The sequence below is a fragment of the Alternaria conjuncta genome (assembly GCF_024043145.1).
Source record: "Alternaria conjuncta strain BMP 0040 chromosome Unknown scaffold_1, whole genome shotgun sequence".
Lineage (NCBI taxonomy): Eukaryota > Fungi > Ascomycota > Dothideomycetes > Pleosporales > Pleosporaceae > Alternaria > Alternaria conjuncta.
In genome coordinates, this window is record NW_026250090.1 from 61561 (window position 1) to 87831 (window position 26271).

The window sequence follows — 26271 nt, forward strand, 5'->3', positions numbered from 1 at the left end:
ATAGAGCATGTCGCGTATAGGTACAGCGGAGATAGTCCTACCGCCAGATGGGTATAAAGGAGGCCTGTTCTGGCATTCATGATTCTTTACCACTACATCTATCGCAATTACATTCAAACAATTCCAATACTACAAGCCAAAAGAACTCAAAACATCATCAAAATGCAGCTCACCACTATCGTTGCCTTCCTTGCGGCCGCCGCTAGTGCCGCTCCTGGTACACTGTCTCCACGGGCATCTGGAAGCGTGCGCGCACGTTTCTATAACGATGGCGGCTGCGGTAGCAACGGCAATGATATAGCTCAAGCTGAGTTGATCCTCACGTCAACCAATGTTACAGGCAAGGCAGGATGTCGGGACTTGACCATCGGGCCATACCCTGCTGTATTCTTCGATCAGAGCACTCTGGATCCGAACACGAAGAGTAAGTCAATGCACAGCTTTATCCAGCCAGATGTTCACTGGGAGATTTTGCAATGATAGTTATGCTAATTTTTCGTCATCCAGTTCGCGTCTTGAATGTGCCCTGCTCTCAAGTTGCGGACAACTTGGACCAGACCCCTGGAAACAGGATTGACATTGGGCCACGGGACGCCATGACCGGATGCAAGTCCTTCACTGTGCTTTCCTACCTTACTTTGCCGTAGAGAAGTCATCCTCCCGGCAATTGCAAAAGTAGATGGTACGAGGCGAGGATGGCGATGTAGTAGATTGGGTCCAACACTCCAATCTACGTACGTGGGTGTTTGCAAGGTGTTCCTATTTGTTTCTCTTTGTTCGCTTTCACCAACTTTCTAGTCACTCGTTTATTTTAGAATTACGAAAACATCAGGTCATATGCCACTATCTCCTATGGCTCGTTGATATAATGCGGTGATTCTATCTACGCGCCACTTCCTTGCTAAGGTTAATCACCACGCACCTGTATCCACATTCCGATTGGAGTAAGCCTTTTTACAATCGCTCATTCCGAGCTCGGACAGTCACCTCGACCTGTGTCACAATTAGCGCACTAACTCCCGCGCGCTCTTTTACCACGCCTGTTCCCAGGTAGTAAAGTCTTCCCCAGACTCACCCCACTGCTCCTTCCACCCATCGCGCAACAAAGTCATTCAAGGAAACAACCACCAAAACGCCCAAGATGCATCTCATGAATCTTCTGCTCGCGTGCATCTTCGCCCTGTGCGTCATTGCCGCACCCACGGACTTCAAGCTACACTCTCCGCTCGCGATTCCTGTCCCCGGCTCTGCAACCTACGACGCCGACGTCGCTGCTGTCCTTGCCTACGTCCGTTCCCACAACTCTTCCCCCGTCCAGAGATCCGCCGCCGATGAGCCAATTACTAGATTATGCGGCATATATACTAGTACTCCAGTCTCCGATCCCATCTACCAGGAAATGCGCGAAGATGGATCGTTCAACTATCGCAGCTTCGATCTAGCTGCGGGCTCCACTATCGAGGGCATCCTTAACCGCCACTGCGGATTCTGCATGTACTTTGACGGTAAGTGTGTCCGTTTTTCTACTTGCAGTACCTGCGGCGCTCCCAGACTGCACGCTGATTGGCAAGGAATCAACTGACACGTATTACAGAAGAAGGCGCTCTCATCATGTCCGTAGGACCCGATCAAGTGAATTGGGCGCATCCTACAACTGCCAAGACCTACATCTGCTGGCGTCCGCCGATGAGGGGTCACGAAGGTGGTAACTGAAGATGATCAGCGTGGAGGGTCTGCATGTCGATACCGAAGTTCTCGATATTGCTTTCAGACAGTGTGGTTATTTGTCACACTAACACGGTCTTCCTTCTTCTCTTCCACAGAAGTGGAATGTGGCGCGTTAGGACAGTATGCGTTATGCAGTCCGTCAATATGAAGAATTGACAAGCATAACAATTCAACAGAAATCTGCCGGTGATGATGATGTGCACTTCACATGCAGCTCAGTTCCAATCACACGTGAACATCTGGGATCTTTGTATCTCCAATAGCTCCTAAAACCCACTCTTCCTCTCTCTTTGAGACCTTCTCTCACCCTAAAACTACCGATGTCTTCCCAGCCACGACAATACACAAGCGAACAAGTTACGACAAGCTGGTCAAATAAACCACTACACATCAAGCTTGGCATTTCAGAAGCAGAAATGAACGCGCATTTAGCTCTGCAAGCGGGCGTGCACGACTACGAAGAACGCGACAAGGAGAAGGGAGCGGAACCGGAGCCCGAAGCAGAAGTACGTACGGAGTCATATACCAGCATCGAAGAAGGAAAGTTGGAAGAAGATAATGTAGTAGTACATGAATATGAGAGGCACAGTGCGAGCGGTCACGATGACGATACGAAGACGAACTCTGAAAGAGATGGAACGGTGGTCGTTATGGGTGGCGGCGGTGACAGAGGCATAGTGATGATAACCATTAGCCATGTGCAGGCCGCTGCGACTACTACAGAAGGGGCTACATCCAGTGGGGATGACAAACGAAATAAGGGCGGGCACACATCGGGCGAGGTATGGACAGAGAGTCCGCATTTCCTTTGGGGGCCTTGAAAGATCATGATTCTTGAATGGTATAACATCAGTATCTCATCATCCCATTCCACAATATCAACGTCATCCAACGACACTTTGCCCCGTAGTGATCTCTCTTCTTCTATTACTCCAGAACGCCTTGCTGGGTGGTGATGATACATGAAAGGTGACATGTGGGTGAAGATGCGTGTAGTCGTTGGCCACTTCCATCATAGTACTCATCGGGGCTGAATGTGCACGTAGTTCGGAGGTGATGTGGTCAGGCCATTGAAGAGTCATTCTCTCCTTGCAGCGGGACCATGCGACGACCATCGCGAGACCGTCACCTAGTCCAATGAAGCGTAAGCGTCATTCCGTAACCAGCCGCGACTGGAGGCTGATTTCGGATGCTGTCTCACTTCAAGTCGCTTCGGTGCTCGCTTTCTCGGCCTCCACTTCTGTGCTCTGCTCCGTTTCCTCGCTCTTGTTCTCTTTGATTTCTTTTTGAGGCTCCACCTTAGGTTCCGCCTTGGGCTGCGCAACAGTTTTGCTGACTACGAGACCGATGAGATGAGAACCAACGTTGCCAGCACCATCGATAGGCCCGAGTTTCGCATCGAATAGCTTCGCCTCGCGTAGCAATCTGAGTGGTGTCAGCTATCATACACTTCCCGAAATTGACTTTGTCACGTACCGTGCTTTACCACCGGGCGTCTTCACTGCCGCCTCCTTGATGACACCACCGACCTCCTCTCTGTAGCTCTCAAATACAGGTCCCATAATCATGCGGACCTGAATGTCGCTCAAGTACTTGTTAATCACCTTATGCATGGTCACCGTGTCCTTGGTCAAGCTCTCCATGCTGGGGCTGACATCTTTGTTGACTTCAGCCTCAGTATCCCATTCCACTTTCTTGAGGCTGCGCATGTGAACCTTCGCCCTCCCAGCTAAGATGCCTGTGAGCTTTTCGTGGATTTGGTTTTGTTGGTCGTACAACAGGCGCTTGACATTGTCAAACTCGCCGATTGAGGATTTGTTCGAAGCTGATGCAGTACGGCGCCGGAAGCACTCGCGGATGTAAGGTAGGATGGCGACAAGGAAGGAAAGTGTCTGAGAAGCAATGGCGAGATGTTTGGTGTTGATATTCTTCAAGCCAGCTGACTGCATGGCGCCCGCGCCGAGAATCAGTTGACAAAGTCGGGAGTTGAAAAGCTTAATGTAGTCGCAAAGGGAGGTGGAGACTTCCGAAGTCATACTTGGCATCGCGGAAACCAGAATTTCGAAGCGCTCGATACCTCGAAGGACGACTGTAGATGATTCAGAGATGGTGTACTTCTCCTCATCCACAACGGCAGGGATAGTGGTCTTGTTCTTTTCCTTTGGCTTCTCTTCGGATGCGCCGTTGGTTTGTACTAAAGTGCCATTTGTGGTCGGCTTTTCGATCTCTCGAAGAATGTCACCAGTTTCGGCCCAGCTTGGTGGGTCGCTCTCCATTCCCTTCAACAACCGTGCTAGGACCACAGTGTCGCTTGCGTCAAAGTCTTTCGGTTCCCAACGATCTGAATCCATTGCTTTTATCAGTTCTTGTTTCTCGAAGTCTGCAAATTTGGAGACGAAGTCGTTGATGTGGGTGTTCACCACACCCTTAAGTGCAGCACCGGAACGTCCTGAGACAGCTTCACACTCATCCGCAAAAAGCCGACACATGTTGAAGTACCGTAGGAAGCGTTCCAATGGGAGATTAGCTGTAGCTTCTGAGCGAACTTTGAGGAGCTTGGTGATCTGTGTCTGTGCTGCGTCGACAGCCTGGCCTAACAAACTTGACATATCCAGAGCTTGCATAAGTTCCATCTGCAGATCGTTGGAGCTTGGCGCTGGCACGTTATTGCCCACGTAATCATCGATACTGTGCATATACGGACTCCTTGGAGGAGAGCGAAGCCCGCCAGCAGAGGCGGGAGGGGTAGTCACGCCGCTTGTGACATCAAGAAGCACCTTGATCAGTGTGCTTAGACGGCGGAGCGCCTCTCCGATGTTGGTGAAAATATTAGCGAAAAAGACCTCGGCGTCCTCAGGATCCATTGCGCGCAAATTACGCGCAAGGATCGAATTCTTGTCCTGCTGACTAGTTCCTCGACCGCCTCTTGTTGACACAGAAGCCATAGAACCAGTATCGTCTTCTGATGAGCTCGGCAAATGTTTCCGGATGAGAACTTTCATCTCTTTGATCATAGCCTCCCTGAAAGTTGCGCTAGCTTGGTTGGTGAATTGTGCTCCGCTCAGGCCATAGAGACTAGCTCGTAGCTCCGCTCGTAACTTTTCATCTGTCGTCATGTAGGCTGGTAAGGTCGTCTTCGGTTTCTGGTTGGCCCCGCGTGCTTTTTGCGATGCAGCAGTCCATCGTTCCAGGGTATCATGAGCCGGAACTCGCTTGACATGCTCTCGCAGGTCAGTGAGCAGAGTGTCGACAAAGCGTACTTCAAAGCCTCTGCCCACGCGGAACTTGAGCTCGGTAATGTTCTCGAAGACTCCGTCTAGTGCTCTCAAGTGTCGCAAATCGATCAACTGCGGAGGTAATCGTGTGTCAAGCCATGAGGTGCTCTGTGTATCAGTCGTGTCCAGCGCGCCTGTTATCAGTCGTTCGATGACTTCTATCCGGGCCATGGCGGTTTCAAGGTCACCATCGACAACGGCTTCGTCGCAGTGCGAGAGTCCGACGATGACAGCCTGTAACTGGTCGACCGAGTCTGTCAGCCTCCTCAAATTCTCTCTCCGCCTCTTCATTTCGACGACCTTCAAGCCTCCTATTGCCATTTGCTCATCCAGCCTCTTCAAGTCTTCCCTGAGACCTTTGATCCTTGCGACCGAATCTGATGCTTCCGTCTGAAGCTCGCGGAGGGAGCCGAGCGCGGCGAAGAAGGATGTCGATGCGGTGGATATGGCCGAAATCAAGTGCACCTCAACCGTGTCCATGTACCATGACAGCTTCTCTTGTAGAATCGCGTTCGTAGCCAGAGCTTTCCGCCCGGGAGGTTGTGGGACGTCCAGAGAGCCGTTTGCCCCAAAATCATCGTTGCTTGCTGTCCGCGCTGGCCTGACCACCTCGGATCGCTCGCTCACTACGTCAAAGGTTCGCGGGTTTTCTAGGTGGAAGTTCTCGTCGAAGTAGATGTTGGGTATTGTAGATAGCGGCGTGATGGCTGGGAGTGCGCGCTTGGATCCGCTCGTTCGACGCTTCGGTTTCGGTGGCCCGTTGGAAGAGAAGGGCGTGCCTGCTAGATTAGGTGTCCCCGCTGGTGACTCAGTCGCGTCCTCCTTCTTCGACCCTCTCCTTACCGGCTGGGCGGCCTCTGCTTCGGCTTCGGCCTTTGCGCGTTGGAAAGCGTCGTACAGACCGCCGACTTGCGACAGGTATGGGTTGAAGGTGGACGGCTCGATGTGGGGTACATTTGTCAGAGTCACGGGTGGGATGTCTTTGGTGGATGGAGGGCGGTGGCCTGCGGTCGCCGTGGCAGTGGTATGCGGCACCATGCCAGTCCGCATGATGGGCGGCGTGAGCAACGTGGAGATGGCATTGTTGCTCTGCTCTCTCACCGCGCCCATGGTGCTCTTGAAGCCGCTGTCGAGTGCGCCCCCAACCGAGTGTATCGAAGACGCGGTTGAGCCACGTCGCGGCTTGTAGCGCCCGCCCGTGGAGCTGGGCCTGTTTGTCCAGTCATGGTTCGCTGATGGGAACGGGAAGGCGCCCTGCGGCGGGTTCGGCGACAGGAACTCGAAGCTCTCGGTCGATCTCCGTGGGGTATCGGGGGAAGACATGATGGCGGCGCAGGTCGGGGGTGGTGAATAGGCGGCGGCATGGGTGGGCAGGGGGGCACATCTATCGCATGCTGGGAGACGTGTGGACGGGTGTCAAGCTCGGAATCATCAATCAAAGACAGCAAGCAGAAGGCGCAATGGGGAGATTGGGTGTGTCAAGCGTCACTTGAATGTCGTGGCTAGCCAAAGTTCCACGCGCTCGGTGGTGACGGTGCATGGGCCCTGGAGCGGCTTCTGGAAGCTTGACAAGGATCATGCAGCCGAAACACAACCGCCGACGGCTCCACCTACTTCAGACCCTTATGTAAGCCACGCCTCTCTTCCCAACCCATCCGCGTCCCTTACGTCCTTGGGGTACCATTATGCTTTATCCCAGCCTCTCATACACAGCCGTTTTCAACATCGATACTATGCCACCAACCATGCTACCTCCTTCCCCTGCGTCTTGCCTGTCGTCAGCAGGCGGCTTGACAGCATCCCTACTTTCCTCTCCCAATCCATACTTGTCACGCACAGACTTCCAGTCAGTAGGAACAATCAAGTCTCCTCGGCAGAAATGACATCGCATCCGTTTTCTGTCGCTCCGCGCAATCCTGCGCATCTGATCAAGGCACGGCTGGCATAATATATGGCCGCACGGCACGATGATAGCAGGATTGGCCACAGTTTCGAAGCAGACCGGACATTGAAAAGGCTTGCTGGCTGCTGCAAGTCGCTCGAGTGCACTATCGTCGAATTCGCTCTTTGCTGGGTCGAGGTCGAGTCTTCGAAATAGTTCGTGCGTGGCTTCCGAGCGTCTGAACGCATAGCTTGGCTGAGCATAATCGACATCTCGCCTAGCGCTCTCAATAACTCGCCCATCTCCCACCGCGCCTGGATTGCGACTTGCGCGTTCTTCCCTGGTGCTAGAACGCATGGGGCCCTGTAAAGCATTCCATACTGGATGCCGATGGAGAGCGAGTATCACATCAGTCCTTCGTAAATCATCAGGACCAATCGGATCAGGAACCGGTGCATTGGGAAAGTGCGGCAAAGTTTCGTCAGTGTCGATTGTAAGACTTTGTATACGGGGAGGCGTTTGTGCCGATGTTTGCAAAAGGCTCATAGACATGCTGGAGCTTTGCATAGGCCGCATCATGTCTTGAATCTCAGCTTGCGCCGCAGGCGTGAGAGATATGGATACAGATCTATGTCTAAATGCCGAGTCCCTGACACGTCTTCTACCGGTGGAGTTGGGTCCCATGGTCGCGATGTGGTCGGTTCTTGGGGTGATATAGTTGGTACTTGGGGTGATATAGTCGGTACTTGAGGTATTGGAAAGAAAGATGAATGAAATGGACAACAAGATGGTGTGCGTGGATGTTATATGAAATTCGACTGGAGTAGCAAAATTCGTGGTTGCAGGTACCTTGGTTGGCATTCTCGCTTCCCAAAGTTTTTGACGAGACGTAATGTGTGGATTGGAATCACATCAACGTAGACAGATTCGCGAACGCACTAGGTCTACCATTGCGGCTGTGACTCTGGAAGATCCTGTCTTTAGAACCGATCGAAGAAGAGCGAGAGACATCGACATGCGGGGTCCAGTAATATCAAGCAGACTATCATAATCATCTTGATCCAGGCCCATTTCCATAAAATTGCGAAACTGCGCGACAACAACTAGCGATGATTACATGGAGCAGCGAATTCCAGACCATGCTTTCCTAGCTACCCGTTTCGTTGTCTCGGGATGCGGCATGTATCTGTACCTTGACTCCTTCTTTGGCGTAAATGTGCACGATCCCCTCTTGCGAGTCATAATCGAACTGGCCTAAATGGCGGTTGTTCGCTGAACACTGTAAGGGAACCAGTGCTTTTCTCCGCTTCGCATTGGGTGGGCTGATCATGTCCATGAAGCTGCGCCTCTTTCTTGCCGTTGAAAGGCTAGACACCGCACTAGATACGAGTGGTGACGAGCTGGCCGCCGCAGATACCGTCGACATTGGTGTAGGAGGACGTAAGGTATTCAGGCGCCCTATTGTGTCCTCTCTCACAAGAATACGCATTTCGCGAGATGCCCGTGTTCCTTTACCTTGTGTGCTACCACCTGCAGAACCTGGAGAACTTGAAATTGTGGTGCAAGTATGCTGCTGCGTTTCCTGAACTGTAGCGCTATAGGACGTCGCTTCGCGAATGACCTGTGTGGTCGTCGGGTGGTACGTCACCGGCGACGAGTGAGGTGTAGTTCGCTGAATTGTCTGCTGCGTAGTATCGTCGGTCGTTACAGTCGCTTGGGACCCGCCCATCTCGTTGGTGTACTTCTTGGCCAGCAAAGCAACGTCACGAGCATGCCCATCGAGCTTGTCAGCATCAGGCACCTCCCACTTCTCCTCAGCCATGCGTTCCAAATCTTCCAAAGATACAGCATCTTCCCAAGTTCTGTCATGATGTATCTTCTTGACTCTGGGGTGTCGCAACATTTCGAAGGATTCGTTTTGGAGCTTCTCAAAGCCGCCGCCAAGAATCTCTGCTACGAAAGGCTTCTTGAATGCTGCGGTCATCCGCCAGTCATAGCCTTTGGGATGCTGGATTTCGAACTCAAGGGTCGACCCATTGTCTCGTAGGGTAGACAGGCGGATGTAACCTTGAACGTTCATGTATTTCGCATCGCTCTTTGGTATGCACTTGTCGAGGCTGAGGCTCGCAACGATCTTGAACTTTGGCTTTGCACCCGTGCGTTGTACCGCATCCTTGTTCGTACAACACCCCAAATGGAAATGCGTCCAATGTAAAGGCCTCAAGTCACTCTTTGCCGCGACTTGCGCATCAAAGCTAGCCCCGACCACAGCGAAGTCGCCCAAATCTCTCTCACCACCCATGTCACCGAGGTAATCTTTTTTCAATTTGATAAAGAAACTTGTTTGACGATGCCCTTGCTCTGAGAGAAGTGGGAAGTACGGCGCATGCAACGGCTTGAGAACTAGTCCTTCTTGGTGTTCGGCTAGGTTCCGGGCAAATATCTGTTTAAGGTCTGTTATGCCATCCCCTGTCTTAAAGTCCAAAAGTGTCCACTCCGATCGCATTGACCGACCGGGGATTACATGGACAAGGTTCCTCAAGATCTTGCGACGGTCTTGAAGGCAGTGACGTAGAGTAGATTCGTCATCCAGCACAAGGATGTCGAAAAACACGAGCATGAGATGCTCCCATTCGTGCGGCAGTGAATCTTGAAGCGTGCCGATGAAAGAACCAGAGCGGGTGATGTGCTTCCTGATCTTGGAGAACCCCATTATTTTCTTTTCTTTGTCACTGTAAAGTACCATCTCGCCCAAGATGATGCACTTCTTCTTCAAGACGCAGTCTGGTCGACCGATACGGAGGGCTTCGCGAATCGTAGCATGCAAAGGCTTTCGGTCCGCCGTTGCGTCCTTTCCATTTTTAGAAAAGATGCGGATGTCATTAGGTGCATTGTCCAGGTCAACGTGTATCTCGCAATACTCGCCGTCGTACTTCACTTCGGCAGCCCAAGCGCGCTGACCCACAAGCTGCATGCAGTGCTTGAACGACCAAGCTTTGTGGAACGTCGGTCGCCCCACCTTGATTCCAACAATAGCTCTCAGTTTCTGTGCCGCGTCGACTCGCAAAGATCTTTGCTTTGAGTGCTCTGGTACTGCGGGATAGCAGCTCAGATCGCCTTTGAGCATCTTGAAGACGGCGTCGAAGTCATTTTGGAACATCAACAATTCTGGTAAGAGAAAGTGGTAGCAGTCCAGAACAAACTTCTCATCAAGCTCCACGGTACAATGATCTCGCAGGACGAGACGCACCAACCACTTTGCTTCCCACGACTCGAGTCTCACGAGTATCTCCTTCAGCTCGGCATCGGTCTGGAAATCCGAGTTACGCTTCTTCCTGATGACCTCGTCGGAGAACCGATAGCTTGCTGCTAATTGTTCGAGCAATCGGTCGATTCGTTCGATCGGAAATGCACGTTTGCTGGCGAATGTGCCATCCCAAGGTTTCATTGCTCGTTCGACATACGCCCCAAGGTCACCGTAGTTCCCTGTATGCCAGCCCTCAAATAGAGCTAATTGACCGTGATTGAAGGCAAGTAGACTTGCAAGTTTCTTTGCAAGTAATGGCGATTGCATTCCATAGACTCGATCTTTCCTTCGATGTGGAAAGAGAGCAGACAAGACGGCGCCCCCGTTTGTATCGGGATCATCTAGGGCTTCTCTCTGCTCGAGAAACCACTGCGAGATTGTCTCGCGTATAGGGTATTTCTCTTGCTTGGCAAGTAACCGTGGTCGTCGTGTCGTGATGGTCTCGACGTTTTGTAGGAGACTGCAAATGGCGCCGAAGGTGACGGTCATTGTAGGCGTGCCGATGTACGTAAACCGGGGATTATCGTATCGTGCTGGGCCTGCTAGGGCTGTTTATGCTTGAACTGAGTATGCGACATGCCAAAGGCAGTAGCAAGTGCTGTGCCTGCGTCCAACAGCACCTGGTGGATATCGTGAACGGTGCCGCCAATCTATGATATAAAGGTATCAATGTTCGAGCGTGAAAAGGCTCGATAGAGTTGTGCGGAATACCGTCGGTGTACGCAGAGCAGGCGGACAATTGGTCGATGCGCACGTTTGAGGCCTCAATATCCTCATCATAGTCGCAAGAACGTTGCCGAGCCTTTGACGTCGAAGGGGCACTTGGGGTTTGTTATTAGATGCAAATCGAGGAATTCAACAATGGCGTCTTTAGGTATATAAGAAGAACATAAGTAAATTGATGATGCGGATCAATAGAAGGCTTGGTCGCGTCCCAACAAAGTCACGATGAATGGAAAGAGGGGCTCTTGGACGCGCACGCGCTTCCTAACGCGCTAATGTAAATCATCACGGGAACACGCGCATACTAGGCTGTATTCGGACAGCGAGGGAATTCGGCCCATCTGCTTCGAGCTGCCGACGAGCTATCTTCCGACTATGTCATCAATTCATATAACTATGGCGAGCATACATTTAACAGCAGAATTTTAGAACGTGAGGTTGAGCAGGTTCCTGTTCTCACAGACGGCATTCGATGGGCCCGAGTAAGCGGTTAGCGTATACGTCATGACCCGCCCGTCGTTTGATCCTCCATCAGATATTGATCAGCTCGCGCTTTCGAGTGACCGAGCGCGCATCAACTGGCCGAGGAGACAGCATATATTTATTTGGCGGGGTTGGACTACAGAATTACCGTCAATTGCACTTCAAGTCTTCGAGCTGGACACAGCAGTAGCCAGGTAACCCCGCTCTAGCCGGCCTTGCGACGACAGTACTAACGTTGACAGTACTACGTAGACAATTGGCACAATGGCGCCAGGCCAAGGCCAGAAAGGCAACCCGAACGATCCTCGATCAGAAGAATCGAAGAAGAAGGATTTGATTGCACGCGGCGATTACACACCCACACCAGCTGGCAAAGTAACCTTCTTCCTCCTACGCGGCATCGAGCCTGTCCTTCAATATTCAATCCTCGCGCATGGCCTCGGCACATCTGTCCTACATCGCGTAGGACTGCGAACACTACCTCCCGGATTGCCAACGCATACAGGCATATCTCTGATCGATGGCTTGGGCCTGTCACCATACCGATTGGTATTGCTTGGAATGGCGGTTGGCGCAGCTGTGAAGCAGAACATCTGGGTAACAGCACTTTCCGGAGAGCCAATGCCAGTCAACGGCGCCATCGCGGTGGGTCTGTTCAACGCTGTCTTTAACAGTCTGAGCACCTACGCCTTCCTCACATCAGCTACCTCCGCCTCGACCGAAGCCACTTTCCCACAACCCGCGCTCCTCGTCGGCAGCTCGCTATACGTCGTAGGCATCGTGACGGAACTTGTCGCAGAAATACAACGCAAGCGCTTCAAGGCGGACCCCAACAACAAAGGCAAAGCTTACACGGGAGGTCTTTGGAGCTTCGCGCGCCACATCAACTACGGTGGCTACACAATCTGGCGAGCGGGTTATGCCATGGTCGGAGGAGGATACACGTTGGGTGCGTTAGTAGGAGCCTTCTTCGCGTGGGATTTCACACAGCGGGCAATCCCGATACTTAACGAGTATTGCGAGAAGCGCTATGGTGCGCAATGGGAGGACTTCAAGCAGAAGACTCCGTACCAGCTGATTCCCTACGTCTACTAGATCTGAGCGAGCGATAGTATATAATCTAGTGGGGTCACGATAGGGAGAACCGAGGCGCATGTACAATGTTATCTCCGGACGAGCTATGCAAGCTCCATCTCATTCGATGCCCCACCTCATTCGATACCCATGTACTGCGAGAATGCACGACTTGTGCATGCACAATTTTGGTCGTACGATGCTGTTGTCTGAGATATCGGAGGACCCCTCATGCAGTCGGCAATGTTCATCACACCAAGGACCACGAGTTATCGTACCGATGACAGCGGCACAAGACCGACACTAAGGCCCAAATGCCGGACCAGCTGCCCCCCGAGCGCAAGCCTATTGCCCAAAGTAGCCTTCAGGATAACAATTACCCCGTCTGGAGATACGACACCCAGTCGTCGTAGCACGATGCAGGTGCGATTCTCGTCAGCACGGCAGAAACCGAGCCTTGTGCTGCGTTCGTGCTGTTGTGGCCAAGGGGCATTACTCGTACACAAGCCGCTAAAGAAAATGAGCGTGAAAATGATGGTGTGCGATCTGGCATGCAGGTGAGAGATCTGCGGACGTTGTGTAACCCTCCAAACCAAAGGCTTGGGTTTTACTGGCATTGTGGACTGTGATGGTGTGTAGAAAAGGTGGGTAGATACGAATCATGTGCCGTCAATGTATTGGACTTTGCGCCTCCGGATTGAAGATGCTTGGTAGCGGGTCGTCGGCCTATTAGGCGTGCAACATCACAATGGCAGCCGGAACAAAAGCCTCATCGAAGCTGAGGCAAGGTCGACAACGCTCGACATCTGTTCGGAGAGTTGAGGTTGGCGATAACGACATGCGACCGAACGCGGGGTGACAAAGACCCGAGGGCACAATCAAGCAATGATCTACAATTCAGCTCTTCAGGGTCCTTTTCCGTGGCGGCGTTCGCAGCACGATGTCGCTCAAGGATGCCGCTACGCGATGCTACGCCACAAACGCAGAGTCTGGTACACTTGCGCTTTGTACGGGCTGTTCTCCAATTTTCCTTCTATGAATACCCACCGAAAGGCTCGTATCTCCACAGAAAGTGATTATTGATGGGTATCATCAGAGACGCAGGCTGGTATTGACGATGACGGTCAGGAGGTGGCAATACCTATTACTAGAAGATTCTCGGCGAAGGCCGAAGCGGATCTGCCGGGCAGAATTGACCGAAGACGGCGATGGTGGTGATGCGAAAAAAGAGCCTCAACATTTTTCGGATAGTCGCAAAGATCACGATCTGGAGGAGCTCGGCTGGCGTTGCAGCATGTCCCATGGTTGAGCGCGCAGTGCTAGAGAGCGGGGAACGGCTGAAGGTGCATCGATGTGCATGCAACCCCACTCTGGGATATAGTATAGACAAAAGTAGCGGATGAGCAAGGCCTGCGAGCGGGCTGTTCAACACATCACGTTAGATGAAACGGTATCAGGGCCTTGGTTGTATCCCGGTCAGATGTGCGCTGGGGTGAGGTCTCGCGATGATGGCACCGGCAGTCTGCTGGCGACGGGTGCGGGCGACAATTAGACAGTGCTCGCGGTCATGGCTTCAGAGGCAAGATGGCGGCACAGGGCACGCCTGCCTGAGGATGAAACACTATAGCCGGTGTCACGAGCGATGTGTCAGACGTAGCACTCGCAGCTCGTAAAAAGTGAGGTTCAAAAAGAAAGGCGGGATGCAACCAGAGGCGATCATGCACAGCTAACTGGGGCCTGCAGGCCGCGATGCTCGAGCCACGTTTGCCGATGATTCGACGCGGAGAGGAGCAGCTCGGCAGCGCGCGGGATTCGTGAAGTTGGCGACATGTATGCAGCAGCGCAGCCGGGATGCTCGGGGTGCAAGGCTCAAGGTAGTAGTCGGGAGCCGTATACGGACGCGACTCCGCCTGGCTGGGGCGGCTGTTTTGACTTGAGGGGCCTCTCGCGCGCGACGGATTCAGGTTTTGTGGCGTTAGCAGAGCCTACTATGGACGTGCTGGATCGCGTCTGGGAGATGGCATAGTAGCAAAGCGCCATGGCGACGCTGCAGAGGAGGCCTTTCGTCATTGACACTTGCGCGGTGGAGACGTGGTTCCCAGGCGTCGGCTCACCCATTTCTAGCGCGATCGCCCTCAACGGCAAGCACGGAGAGTACCCAAGATACTAAGATACAAGACACGGCCGCTTCCTCTTGCGGGCGCACTCGTCCCGATTCTGCTGCCATCAGTCTGACTGCTCCATACACGCGCCCTTCCCTTTGTTCCCCACCGGCCTGCCCACAGTGCCGACGTTTCTTTTTGTACTTCCCTATTCAAAAGCTGCGTGTGCCGCTGCTGCACTCTCGGGTGGGCTAGTTCGCGACCTCGCCGCCGCATCCATCTGTAAGTCAGCAATTCGCGCGCCTCGACGCCATGCAGGTGCTACGCTTGATCCTCGCAGCCCAGCTGGCGTCTACCCGTCTTCCCTACCTCTCAAACCGCGCGTGTTGACCTGTTCTTTCTTTAGAGTAAGCTTTTCTAGCGGCTCTGGCTGGACTGGACCATTGCTATTAAGGACCCTTTCCGCCCACGACTCGACACGCCTGCCAGAGCACCACAAATCTTCGCACATCATCCCTCCAATCTCGACTCCTCCCGCCGGGCCTCGACTGCCCTGCCGCCGTTGCCGCTTTCGCTTGCTCCGTGTGCCGTCCGCATATCATCAGCATCACCAATTCCTGTGGCCATTGCCTTACATCAGCCCATATCCGGAAGCAGTGGGAGTCAGTGCATTGCATCAGTCGCAACGCCGCAGCACAACTTCACCACCGACCCCCCTTCACTGCCCACCAAGAATTTGCTAGTTTGCCCAAAAAGAACGTCATTGTCTGTTCTTTAACGCCGTCGGTCCGACGTCAGCGCGCTGATCTGTGTTTCACTCCGTGAGTCGTGACGCGAAGAAAGCAGAGCCATTCATCATGCAGGCTGTCATGGCGCAACCCCCACAAACCTCTGCGTACGGGGCGGTTCCTCTCCGCCGTAAACCCATAGCAAACCCCGGCATATCGGTGCGACCCCCGCAACACCAATACCACAACGACGGTCAACTAGGACACTCACGAACGCGCACTACGAGCTCAGGCATCTTCCCCGCCCAGTCACCCACCGCAAGCACCATGAACTCGCAATACCCTACCCAGTACCAGAGCAGTCTCCGCCGAACCCCGACCTCGTCAACGAGCTCTACCACTGGCACGCCGAACCGCTCCAACAGTGGCGCCCTCCGTCGCTCCTCGTCCACCCGCTCCGGCGGCAATTCGCCCACCTCGTACGTTGCCCTCATGCGAAAACAAAAGGCAACTGTGTGGTGTGACCGGGCCCAATACGAAGACCCCCGCATGCTTGCACAGCAACGGCAGGCTAAGATGCGGGCAAACATGGAGGTAGCAGGCGGACCCCACCACGTCCCCCCGCGAAGTGCTTCAGGAGGATCAAGCATGACCGGCGGTGTGCGGTCCAAGATTGGGCGTCACCACGGTCTGCCAAAAGCATCGCTATATGCACCTGTCACGTATGCAGGGTCTGGTGTTCCTATGCGCCTCAGTGCTTCCGAGGTGGACGAGGGCGACGACGAAGACGCAGGCTCAGTCAAGAATGGCCAGTACCACCACCGCACAGGTTCAGGCCGTTCCTCGCTCGGTTCAGGACGACGCATGTCTTACGCCAACCCCACCGGCCGCATATCCTCTAACAGCACTCCCCCGCTGAACTCATCCCCGGACGGCGAGCTCGCCGACCTCAAAGAAGAGCCCACCCCTTCACCAGCCGAATACGACGTCAACGCGCCCAATGACAACAGCTACTTCCAACATACCAAGACCAACACAAGCACAGGCAGTGGCAGTAGTGGGGAACGCAACTTTGGCGATGTGGGGCAAATGCCAGCGCCTGGAATGTTGAAGCCACCCGCTGCAACAGATAAGAAGGGCAGTAAGGATGACCTGGTTCGAAGAGGCAGTGTGGACGAGCGGACCATGACCATGGGGACGAGGCTCTTCGTCGCAAACCCCGATCTTAGCGATTGAAATCACGCATACCCAACAAGCGCGTATGGATGAGAGGTTACCTTTTCTGCGATACCCGAAACAACGATTTTATTTTGCCACTACCACCACAGCACACGATTACCACATACACAAGACCACGATTCACCACTTTCTCTTTTTACCTCTCGAAGCATGTTTAGCATTTCACGGCCTTGTCTATGGCACGTTTCCAAGAGCAACTACACGGTGTTTTCTTGTTTGGAAGGCACACGCATTTTTCCATATGTTGCTCATGTCTCTTTTTTCTTGGCGGATTCCTCAGTCTTGAGCGTGCAGAGCGATTGCCCTGGCGGCTCTCGCTAGTTCGATACTCGACATGTAGTATCTGTAAATACGTACCACATCATACCCGCCGCCAACTGAATGCGAGCATTGAATACAAGCACGAGTAATCGTTCATCCCCAAGTTCACAATGAATCCATGCCTACATCGCTTTCACAACACCTCGCGATTTCGTCACTCATGCTGATCTTCATTTCCCTTCAGCATGTATGCCTCTCAGACGCAAGTCCACGTATGCGATCAATGAAGTCATGGCTCCATCAAGCTCATCGTCGATGCAGAACTTCGGCCTCGGATCCTCCCTCATCCCGCGATGCGACGATTGGCGATCTGTGCGTCACGTTGCGCACGTAACTTTGAAAGGGGGCGGGAATGTAAGCCTTGCGTGAGCCGAGTGGTCAGCTTTTTGTCGATCGCGCGCTTCGCCGCGGGAGTGCCTGCCAAGACTGCCGTGCGGCTGTTGAGTCAGGAGCGACAAAGGGCAAGTGGCTGCATGTGTGATGGGGATGATGGTAGATCGGGAGCGCGCGCGAGTTTCGAAGAAGTAGGGGATGCTGGGACAGTCGTCGACGTGCGTCTTTGCAGTGGCTTCAAGGTTTGGTCGATGGACGTGGCAGGGATGTGAGGACCCGCGTTCAGGGTCTATGGAATTGTTGAAGCAGAAAGTTTGCGAATGCGAACTACACATCGCATTCACACAGTCTGAATGTAAATGTCTACTAGTTCATGGGAGTAAAGTTGATCTGCGCTGCACATCCACACTCCCTTTCACGTCCCAAGGTTGATTGGCAAGAACGCGCTTGCCTCTACTCATGCATGCTTGCCAAGACGTCCGACCCGGAGTGCTCGACCCCAGCAAGAGGCCAAGTCACCCCCATCACGCCTTCCCGGTACGAGTGGAGGGGTGTAGGACAACACTGAAGACTTCGCAGACCAGGAATCCATCATGTCGCATGTTAATGGCACGACTAACGGCGCAGCAAAGCGCAGCGGGAGCCAGAAGATACTGAACGACGCGGTGGGCGTGATCAAGAGCCACGAGGGAGATGAAAAGACAGATTACACAAGATGGAGGCTCAAGGACGACCGAGGATGTCAGACATGGCACTATCTGCAAAGCGACGAGGAAATGAAGTCGTGGCCGCAGAGTACAGCGGACAAGTACTTCCTAGGCCTCGACACGGTGCGTGTGCACCTCTTCTAACCGTGTAGACACCAATAACTGACGTTGACCTTAGGAACAACCAGCCCTTGCACCGGCACAGACACCCCTTGAAGCTGCGCACAATGGCCTCACGTTCTTCTCCCAACTCCAACTCCCACCTGGCAACTGGGCTTGCGAATACGGCGGTCCCATGTTCCTCCTCCCCGGCCTCGTAGTCACTTGGTATGTCACCGAGACACCAATACCAGCGTCGCATGCGATCGAGATCAAGAACTACCTCTTTGCCCGCGCGAATCCAGAAGACGGTGGCTGGGGACTACATATCGAGGGAGAGAGTACCGTGTTTGGTACGGCAATGAACTATACCGTCCTCAGGCTGCTTGGCGTCGACGCAGAAGACCCCAGAATGCGGAAGGCGCGGGACACACTTTGGAAGCTAGGTGGCGCGCTCAACGGTCCGCATTGGGCAAAGTTTTGGTTGAGCGTGTTGGGTGTGACGGAATGGGACGTTGTTAATCCCTGTCCACCTGAGCTGTGGCTGCTGCCAGACTGGGTCCCTATCGCGCCGTGGAGGTGGTGGATACATATGCGACAGGTCTTCCTGCCCATGTCCTACATCTACTCCAAGAAGTGGTCATACCCGCTTAATGACCTTACACGTCAACTGCGGGCCGAACTGTTGATGGAGCCATTTGAGAACATCAACTTTGGCGCACGGCGGAATACCATTGCCCCGACGGACAACTACCATGCGAAATCTTGGATGCTCAAGGTCCTCTTTTGGTTCATGGCCGCTATATGGTTCCCATACATCAGGCCCACTTGGATGGTGAAGCGGGCTGAAGAGCATGTATGGTGGCTGATCGAAGCCGAGGATGAGAACACCGACTTCGCCAATCTGGGTCCTGTCAACGGTCCTATGAACATGTTGGCTGCTTATATTAAAGAAGGACCCAAGTCTCATGCTGTTCGCGAGCATCTCAAGACACTTCCGGAGTTCCTCTGGGTAAAGGATGAAGGCATGCTTATGAACGGTACAAACGGTGTACAAACGTGGGACACCGCGTTCCTCATCCAAGCTGTTGACTCTTGCGGCTGGTCAAAGGATACGAAATGGAAGCATATGCTCACGAAGAGTCTTGAGTTCCTAGAAGACCAGCAGATTCTTGAGGAAACCAGGGACCAGCACGCATGCTACCGTCAACAACGCAAAGGTGCCTGGGGCTTCAGTACACGAAAGCAGGGCTACACAGTCAGCGACTGCACATCCGAAGGTCTCAAGAGCACACTTATCCTCCAGAGGGATAACGCATTCCCTGAACTTATCAACGAACGCCGCGTGAAAGATGCCATCGACGTCCTGCTGACTATGCAGAACGCTTCTGGTGGCTGTGCTTCTTATGAGCCGACACGGGGTAGCGTACTCCTTGAACATCTTAACGCAGCAGAAGTCTTCGGTAACATTATGATCGAGTATGACTACCCTGAATGCACAACCGCTGTCGTGACCGCCCTCGACATGTTCCAACATCATTACCCCGATTACCGTGCCGCGGAAATCTCTGCCTTCCGCGACCGCGCGGTGGCATACATTCGCGCCGCCCAACGCCCAGATGGATCTTGGTACGGCAGCTGGGGTATCTGTTTTACCTATGCCGGCATGTTTGCTCTTGAGTCACTCAAGTGCTCTGGAGAGCAGTACAGCAACTCTGAACGTGTGAGAAGGGCGTGTCAGTTCTTCCTAGACAAGCAAATGGAAGATGGAGGCTGGGGCGAGACGTACAAGAGCTGTGAAACCGGTGTCTGGCAGCAGCATCCGCGCAGTCAGGTTGTGCAGACTGCTTGGGTGGTCATCGCAATGATTGAGGGCGGGTTCCCACACAAAGAGCCGCTCGAGAGGGCTGTCAAGCTCATCATGCAGAGGCAGCAAGCCAACGGAGAGTGGTTGCAGGAGGCTATTGAGGGAGTGTTCAACAAGTCTTGGTAAGTTCACGCATTATTGATTGATGATGAATGGTGGCTAACATAAGAACAGTATGATCTCCTATCCGAACTACAAGTTCATCTTCCCGATCAAGGCGCTGGGCATGTATGCAAAGCACTTTGGCGACGACGCGGTGCTTTAAATTAGTTTCCACGGATCCAGCTCTACAGTTGGTAATCTTGGGGGTGAGAATAGTTGCGGGTGGGCGAAGTTGCATACACCAACTCGATAATACTAATACAACGATCAAGCTCCTGTACTTGCAAGGGGCATACAAACTAATTTGCGACATGACTCCAGTGTTATCACAATACTTACCATGCTAACATTGTCCTTTTCATGAGCTCGATCATCATGCGGTACTGCAGCCTCTTCGAAACTGACGCATCTCTTACGACAAACAATAGCTGGGTTTCGCTTGAGACCATACTTTGCGCATACAAAGATCAGTTTTTGGTGTTTCCCTCTATGCCCACAAACAAGACTACATCGCTACGACTAGCCGCTCTGAGCGCGCCAACAACAAACCGATTGGTACCTATTGCTACCAGAACTATGAGTATAAGTACATCTGGAAATCCCGTCTGAAAGACCTTTAGAAGCACTGCGAATAGCTCAGCCTTGTACTCATCAGATGGATCGAACGCACACCAATCGGCAAGACGGCGGTGATGGCCTCCCACCTAGCCGAACAGAAGACAACGATCCTGTCGACGAGGGCGAAGACCACTCCAGTACTCCAGCCCGTCGAGGAGGCGGCCCCGATCGCGCTGGTCGAATGAACACAATCTCAGAAGAACCACCTTTGACTGGCCACGACCAAGGACAAGACACGGCCAACACCGCAGAAACAACGCCATCCCGCCTCGCGCGTAGAGCTGCCGAAATCCGCGATTTCAACCGCCGACGCAGGGCGCATGGTCAGACAAACTCGGACACTTCTGGAAACACGCCTTACACGCAGGGGGTTGGCCGTCCATTCGAGAGAACTGAGAGTTCCCTTGACCCTAGCATGAATCGTGCGCGTTCTAATGCGATATGCCCTGATTTTTCACCGAGGCCGGAAGACGTGGAGAGACACAGAGCGAACTTGGAGAGAAGGGCATGGATTGCCGCTGGTAGAAACTCTGGGCCGGTGGAAGAGAGGGAGAGGATCGGGTTCAACAGGCGCCCGACAACTTATCAATTTCGGGCTCATGAGGGATTTCCTCCCAACGGCACGGGGACGCGAGGATTATATGCTGGACGATACCCCATCCCATATGTGAATCCAGCTACTGGAGGAGCGGTTGCGGGAACGGGCGGTTACAGACCATTTGGCAGCGATAACTTCCAAAGCAGCGTTCCAGACCAGTCATCTTCTCGCGACGATGCTAGAAGCGCCGCTGTCTACGACCCTGGCAGCTTTGAGGATACGGATCAATTCTACGTCGAGCCGGCTCCTAAGCCCGAGGATGTCAATCCTAAGGCTGTGGCGTCCCAGCCGGAGGGTAAACCTGGGGGTAACCCCAACCTTTCAAAGCGTAAGGATGAACCGGGTGATGGGCAGAGTGGAGGAAGAGGGCCAGGCACGCCTGGACAGGCTACTTGAGAGGTGCCTCTTGCTGGTTATAGAACGGCGTAATTGTTTAGTTAGAGACATACATAGAAGCAGAGGGTGTGGCTTGGAGTAAGAAGGTTGTCGATGAGGTAGGTAGGTGGGACAGGTTTGGTAGCTTCGAGGGGTTTCTGGAGGGAATGGATTTCAAGTAGTAGACAACAAGGAGATGCTCATAGTAGCATCATAGAGGGGCTCCTGACGTGGGTGTGGATGTCTTCATGCATCTCTTCGACAGCTGGCAGAGTTCCTGAGAGGTGAACCAAACGACAAGAGCACTGGCAATTGATATGCAGCTCACAAGTTTGACAGTCCGGTTGCTCTTGCACTTTGGTGACGCCCAAGGTGAGATGAGGGGAGAAGCACAGCATTAACCTAATACGTCTTAGCGTCGGCACCTATCAAGCACGCTCCGATCTCGTAACTATCTGGGCAGTCATGACCGTCAAATACTTTGCTGCAGCACAGGGAGACATTGGTAGCAGACTAGTCATCACTGCGACACCACCTGGGCAGCCCGCAAATCTGGAGAGGAACCCGACAACAAGGTCTCGCCATTGGCAATATCGACTGAGTCTTGCGCTATTGTGGTCGAAGAACACGTTGGGCTATGGCTGCACTTCTAGCACCGGTAAATGTCCTACTCCTATGTTCGGTAGGTACTACCCCGCTGGAGCGGCCCCGCAAGACTTCACGGGCTGTACGATGAACCTGCATCTCTGGGTGCTGGCGATGCACGACGTATCTTCGTTTCCAGACATTGCACATGCTCGCGGACCCTTTGGGCTTTATTAATCTATCATGACTTCCAATTCGACCATTCCACACCTCCGACAACATGAAAACACCAAGCAACTCATTGTTGATGGCAAGCCATACCTTATGTTGGGCGGAGAATTGCAAAACTCGTCTCTTTCGTCTGCCGAATACATGAGCGAGATCTGGCCCAAGATGGTCGCAACCAATGTCAATACTTTACTTGGCTCTGTCAGTTGGGAGATGGTCGAGCCTGAAGAGGGAAAGTTCGACTTCGAAGAGCTGGACAAAGTCATATTGGGCGCCCGAGAACACGGCTTACACCTGATCTTGTTGTGGTTCGGATCTTTCAAAAATGGTATGTTGGTACATCTTCGCGGCCTCTATCCACACCCTGACACGTACATGGCTAGGCAGATCAACGTACACCCCATCATGGGTGAAGACGAATCCAAAACGCTTCCCTCGTGCCGAACTTAGAAAGGCGGGAGGGGTGATTGAGGTTGCGGATGTGCTGTCCCTTTTTAACGAGGAGAACGTTGAAGCGGACGTAAAAGCATTCCGAAAGTTGCTTAGTCACCTCAAAGAGGTAGACGAGAAACATAGTACTGTGTTGATGGTGCAAGTCGAAAACGAAGTCGGCCTGTTGTTTGACAGTCGCGACGGAAGTGCCGAGGCCAACAGAGTCTTCTCCGAACCCGTGCCCGCAGAACTTCTCCAATTCTTGAGCCGCGACTACGATCAATTACACCCCGATCTCAAAGCCAACCTCAAGACCTTTATCGCACGATCGAAGCCACAATCCGGTACTTGGGAGGAAGTGTTCGGCATCGGTAGCAGGACCGACGAGCTCTTCATGGCATATCATTATGCACATTACGTGAACCGTGTAGCAGCAGCTGGAAAGGCGGTGTATCCTATTCCGCTGTACACAAACGTATGGCAAAACTATGCGGGAGATGATGCCGATAACGATACTCCTATTGTAGTTGGTGGTGGCGGTCATCCAGGAGATTATCCGTCAGGTGGCGGCACAGTCAATGTCCTCGATATTTGGCTGCAATTCGCACCTGACCTCGAATTCATTGCGCCCGATATCTACCTTAATGAGTACACTAGCTTATGCGGCAAGTACCGACATCGTAAGAATACTCTGTTCATCCCGGAGCAGCGAAGAGATGAATACGGCGTTCGGCGCATCTGGATAGCGTACGGAACATTCCAGGCTCTCTTGGCCAGTCCCTTTGGCATCGATACTTTGGAGCCGGAAACCAATCCTTACACAAAGCACTATGGGCTACTATCACAAGTCTCTCAAATCGTACTGGAAGCGCAACGTAACCCAGGCTCGTCGGTGGGTTTTTGTTTTGACGAGTTCACCGGCGACAAAGATCCGTCGAAACCCATCAAGCAGCGTTTTGGCGATTGGGATATCACTATTGAGCGTTCTTTCGTTTTTGGCAAGCCCGGGACCGGTAGCGGCATGGTCATTTATCGTGGCGGAGCACGCTTTTTGCTTATTGGTTGGGGCTTTCAAGTGATGGGTCAATCGACTAGGGCTGACACGAAGTTTAACGGCATTCTGAAGAACGAAGAAAAGGTCGTGGAAGACATAGCGACAGGAAAGTTACGGACACTGAGGACCTTAGGTGGCGATGAGACGAGGAGTGGAGCCAACGCGATGATGCCGAATGAGGATCCTGACTATGGAGGATTCCCCATCGCTATAACAATTCCGGCCAGAACAGGTATTGCTGAGGTCGAGTTCTACTCTTTTTAAGCTTTAGTACTAGATGAACTCGGTGTCGTTAGAGACGATTGGGGATTTCTCATAACACCAATGGTGGCCGGCCAGCTGGGCGCCTAAACGAGAGCGCGGCAGGTTAAGATTGCGAAGGATTCTGGCCCCTGGGCATAAGGTGCAACTCACTTTTGTATCAATACATTCATTGAGCGACGCTGTCGTTTGCATCCTCCTAAACAGCTTCCAGAATCTTGCCTGAAGATGGCCCGTTGTTCTTGGTGTTTAGTTGCAGCCTTGGCTGCCTGCCGATCAGCCTTTGCCCAGACCGCGGCAACGGCTGTCGCGTCCTCCACGCCCGCATCATCATCACAAACCTCAGCACCAACATTAAACCTTCCAGCTCTCGAAATCGACGTCATCTTTCCTCGCGAAAATGAAACGTACGACTTTACCTCATCGTTACCCATCGTGTTCGCATTCCAGAATTTGACCGCGGCCGCTGAGCTTGGCCCCTTCACTTTCGCATGGGATATCATGCCGTACCACAAACTCGACGACCCAATACCAGGAGGTGTCATAGAGGATCAATGGTCGATAGGTTTTACCTCGGATAATGCATCCACGTTTACAACGTCTGATGGATCGCCATATATCCTTGTCAACCACACGAATCCTAGGGATTGGGTCCATGGACCAAACTATGGAGGAAATGCATACTCATTGAGGTGGTACATCCTGTGGGATGACGTGAATAAAGGATGCGACCACCCTCGGCCTGACATTGGTGTTTCGCATGACACAAGACTTCTCTTTACGCTTCTTCCAGCGTGGCGTAACGAGTGGAAGGCGCCCGACCCAACTACCTTCGGGAATGTCACAGGCAGTTGTGCGCAACTGGGCACTTTCGCTATGATTGACGCAAATGAGTTGGACTTTTGTTCGCTGGATCAGCTGCAGTGGGGAGATGGGAACCCATGTGCCATCAAGCCTGATGGGCCTATGGTAACAAGCATGTCCAGTGCGGTGGCGAGCTTGTCTTCTGCGCAAAGCGTGGCTACTGCGACTCCAACTACTACCGAATCGTCTACCACGTCGAACGCGGCGTTCGCAACAGCTGTGCCAATTCAGCCAGCGCTCGCTGCGGCCTTCGTTGTTGGTGGATGGGAGTTGTTCCCGCTGTAGGGGTGTTATCGTATACAATGTTACATTTCTGGTGTTTCACGTTACTTTCTCGAGGGTCGACTTTCAGCCCGAATTTCGGTCGTAATCATGAGCGTATGCAGCAATGCGTCAGGGGCTCAAACTGCTTGCTCATAGGTGCATCCAATGTGCGTAAGGCAAAGGATATACGGGTGTTTGCCTGCTTTTCTATGCGCTTATTAACCCTGGCATTGCTGCCTGCGCAGTGTGTACAGCCCCGCCGCCTCTCAAAACGCATCACAGAATGCTACCACGTCTCGACGTCAGAACATACGATAGCTCTTGTTTCAATGGCTCACTTCCCGTTCTTAGCGCTACCCAAAGAATTGCGCGTCTTGATCTACTCGTATTTCTTGCCTACGAGCGATGGTGAAAAGCCTTTTCGACTTGTAGGCAAACACCCTTTCGTCGGCCTCCGCCGAACCTGTCGAATGATCAAACTGGAGATCGATTATGAAGCCTTGAGATGCTCGTGTCGTCTCATTCGGCGTAAAAATTCGAATTACACCTTATCAGTCGATGCTCTGGACATGCGACACATCAATATTATCATACGAAACAAGGTCGCGCAACCACTTCGGAACTTTGACTCCCTAAATCTATCATGGTGGGCGTTTCTGCCCTCATCCTCGAGAGTCGACATCGGATACGAGCCCTGTGGACAGCGCGGCATCGATGACCCGGCATTTACCTCAATTTGTCGGGTCATCGCTCAACCATTTAAGGGCCCTTATGTGAGCCTTCCAAAACCATTTTACGTCAGATTCCAAAAGTCTGGGGAGAAGCTCGCTTCGTGGTCAGACACTTGGTTTCTTCCATTATTTCGTCCTCAAAGAGCTGCGACAGAGTACTTGTCAACAACAGGAAAGTACTACGGTGTGGATGGTTCACTCATAGCCTGCGAATGGGAGAATTCCACAGATATGTTTGAGATGCTACCTTTTGTACTCCTTATTCTGGCGATACTGGCGGGTCATTTGTAT

General features: G+C 52.8%; 8 protein-coding genes across 8 annotated transcripts; 6 read left to right on the forward strand and 2 right to left on the reverse strand.

Annotated features, from left to right (window-relative positions):
• Nucleotides 1-162: 162 nt before the first annotated feature.
• On the forward strand, nucleotides 163-647 carry J4E85_000016 (uncharacterized protein; the record flags this gene model as incomplete). The annotated part of the gene is made up of 2 exons (XM_051464310.1): nucleotides 163-424; nucleotides 538-647. 2 exons carry the CDS (start codon nucleotides 163-165, stop codon nucleotides 645-647), a joined length of 372 nt encoding a protein of 123 aa, XP_051330831.1.
• A 494-nt stretch (nucleotides 648-1141) lies between these two features.
• J4E85_000017 (uncharacterized protein) lies at nucleotides 1142-1713 on the forward strand (the record flags this gene model as incomplete). The annotated part of the gene is made up of 2 exons (XM_051464311.1): nucleotides 1142-1505; nucleotides 1595-1713. The coding sequence occupies 2 exons, from the start codon at nucleotides 1142-1144 to the stop codon at nucleotides 1711-1713; spliced, it is 483 nt and encodes a 160-aa protein (XP_051330832.1).
• A 1217-nt stretch (nucleotides 1714-2930) lies between these two features.
• On the reverse strand, nucleotides 2931-6326 carry J4E85_000018 (uncharacterized protein; the record flags this gene model as incomplete). The annotated part of the gene is made up of 2 exons (XM_051464312.1): nucleotides 2931-3153; nucleotides 3205-6326. 2 exons carry the CDS (start codon nucleotides 6324-6326, stop codon nucleotides 2931-2933), a joined length of 3345 nt encoding a protein of 1114 aa, XP_051330833.1.
• A 1706-nt stretch (nucleotides 6327-8032) lies between these two features.
• Nucleotides 8033-10681, reverse strand: J4E85_000019 (uncharacterized protein; the record flags this gene model as incomplete). The annotated part of the gene is made up of 1 exon (XM_051464313.1): nucleotides 8033-10681. One exon carries the CDS (start codon nucleotides 10679-10681, stop codon nucleotides 8033-8035), a length of 2649 nt encoding a protein of 882 aa, XP_051330834.1.
• Nucleotides 10682-11662: 981 nt separating this feature from the next.
• On the forward strand, nucleotides 11663-12493 carry J4E85_000020 (uncharacterized protein; the record flags this gene model as incomplete). Its single annotated transcript, XM_051464314.1, has 1 exon — nucleotides 11663-12493. One exon carries the CDS (start codon nucleotides 11663-11665, stop codon nucleotides 12491-12493), a length of 831 nt encoding a protein of 276 aa, XP_051330835.1.
• Nucleotides 12494-15431: 2938 nt separating this feature from the next.
• On the forward strand, nucleotides 15432-16538 carry J4E85_000021 (uncharacterized protein; the record flags this gene model as incomplete). Its single annotated transcript, XM_051464315.1, has 1 exon — nucleotides 15432-16538. One exon carries the CDS (start codon nucleotides 15432-15434, stop codon nucleotides 16536-16538), a length of 1107 nt encoding a protein of 368 aa, XP_051330836.1.
• A 1250-nt stretch (nucleotides 16539-17788) lies between these two features.
• J4E85_000022 (uncharacterized protein) lies at nucleotides 17789-20133 on the forward strand (the record flags this gene model as incomplete). The annotated part of the gene is made up of 3 exons (XM_051464316.1): nucleotides 17789-18025; nucleotides 18081-19990; nucleotides 20043-20133. 3 exons carry the CDS (start codon nucleotides 17789-17791, stop codon nucleotides 20131-20133), a joined length of 2238 nt encoding a protein of 745 aa, XP_051330837.1.
• A 2256-nt stretch (nucleotides 20134-22389) lies between these two features.
• On the forward strand, nucleotides 22390-24124 carry J4E85_000023 (uncharacterized protein; the record flags this gene model as incomplete). The annotated part of the gene is made up of 2 exons (XM_051464317.1): nucleotides 22390-22702; nucleotides 22758-24124. 2 exons carry the CDS (start codon nucleotides 22390-22392, stop codon nucleotides 24122-24124), a joined length of 1680 nt encoding a protein of 559 aa, XP_051330838.1.
• Nucleotides 24125-26271: the final 2147 nt, after the last annotated feature.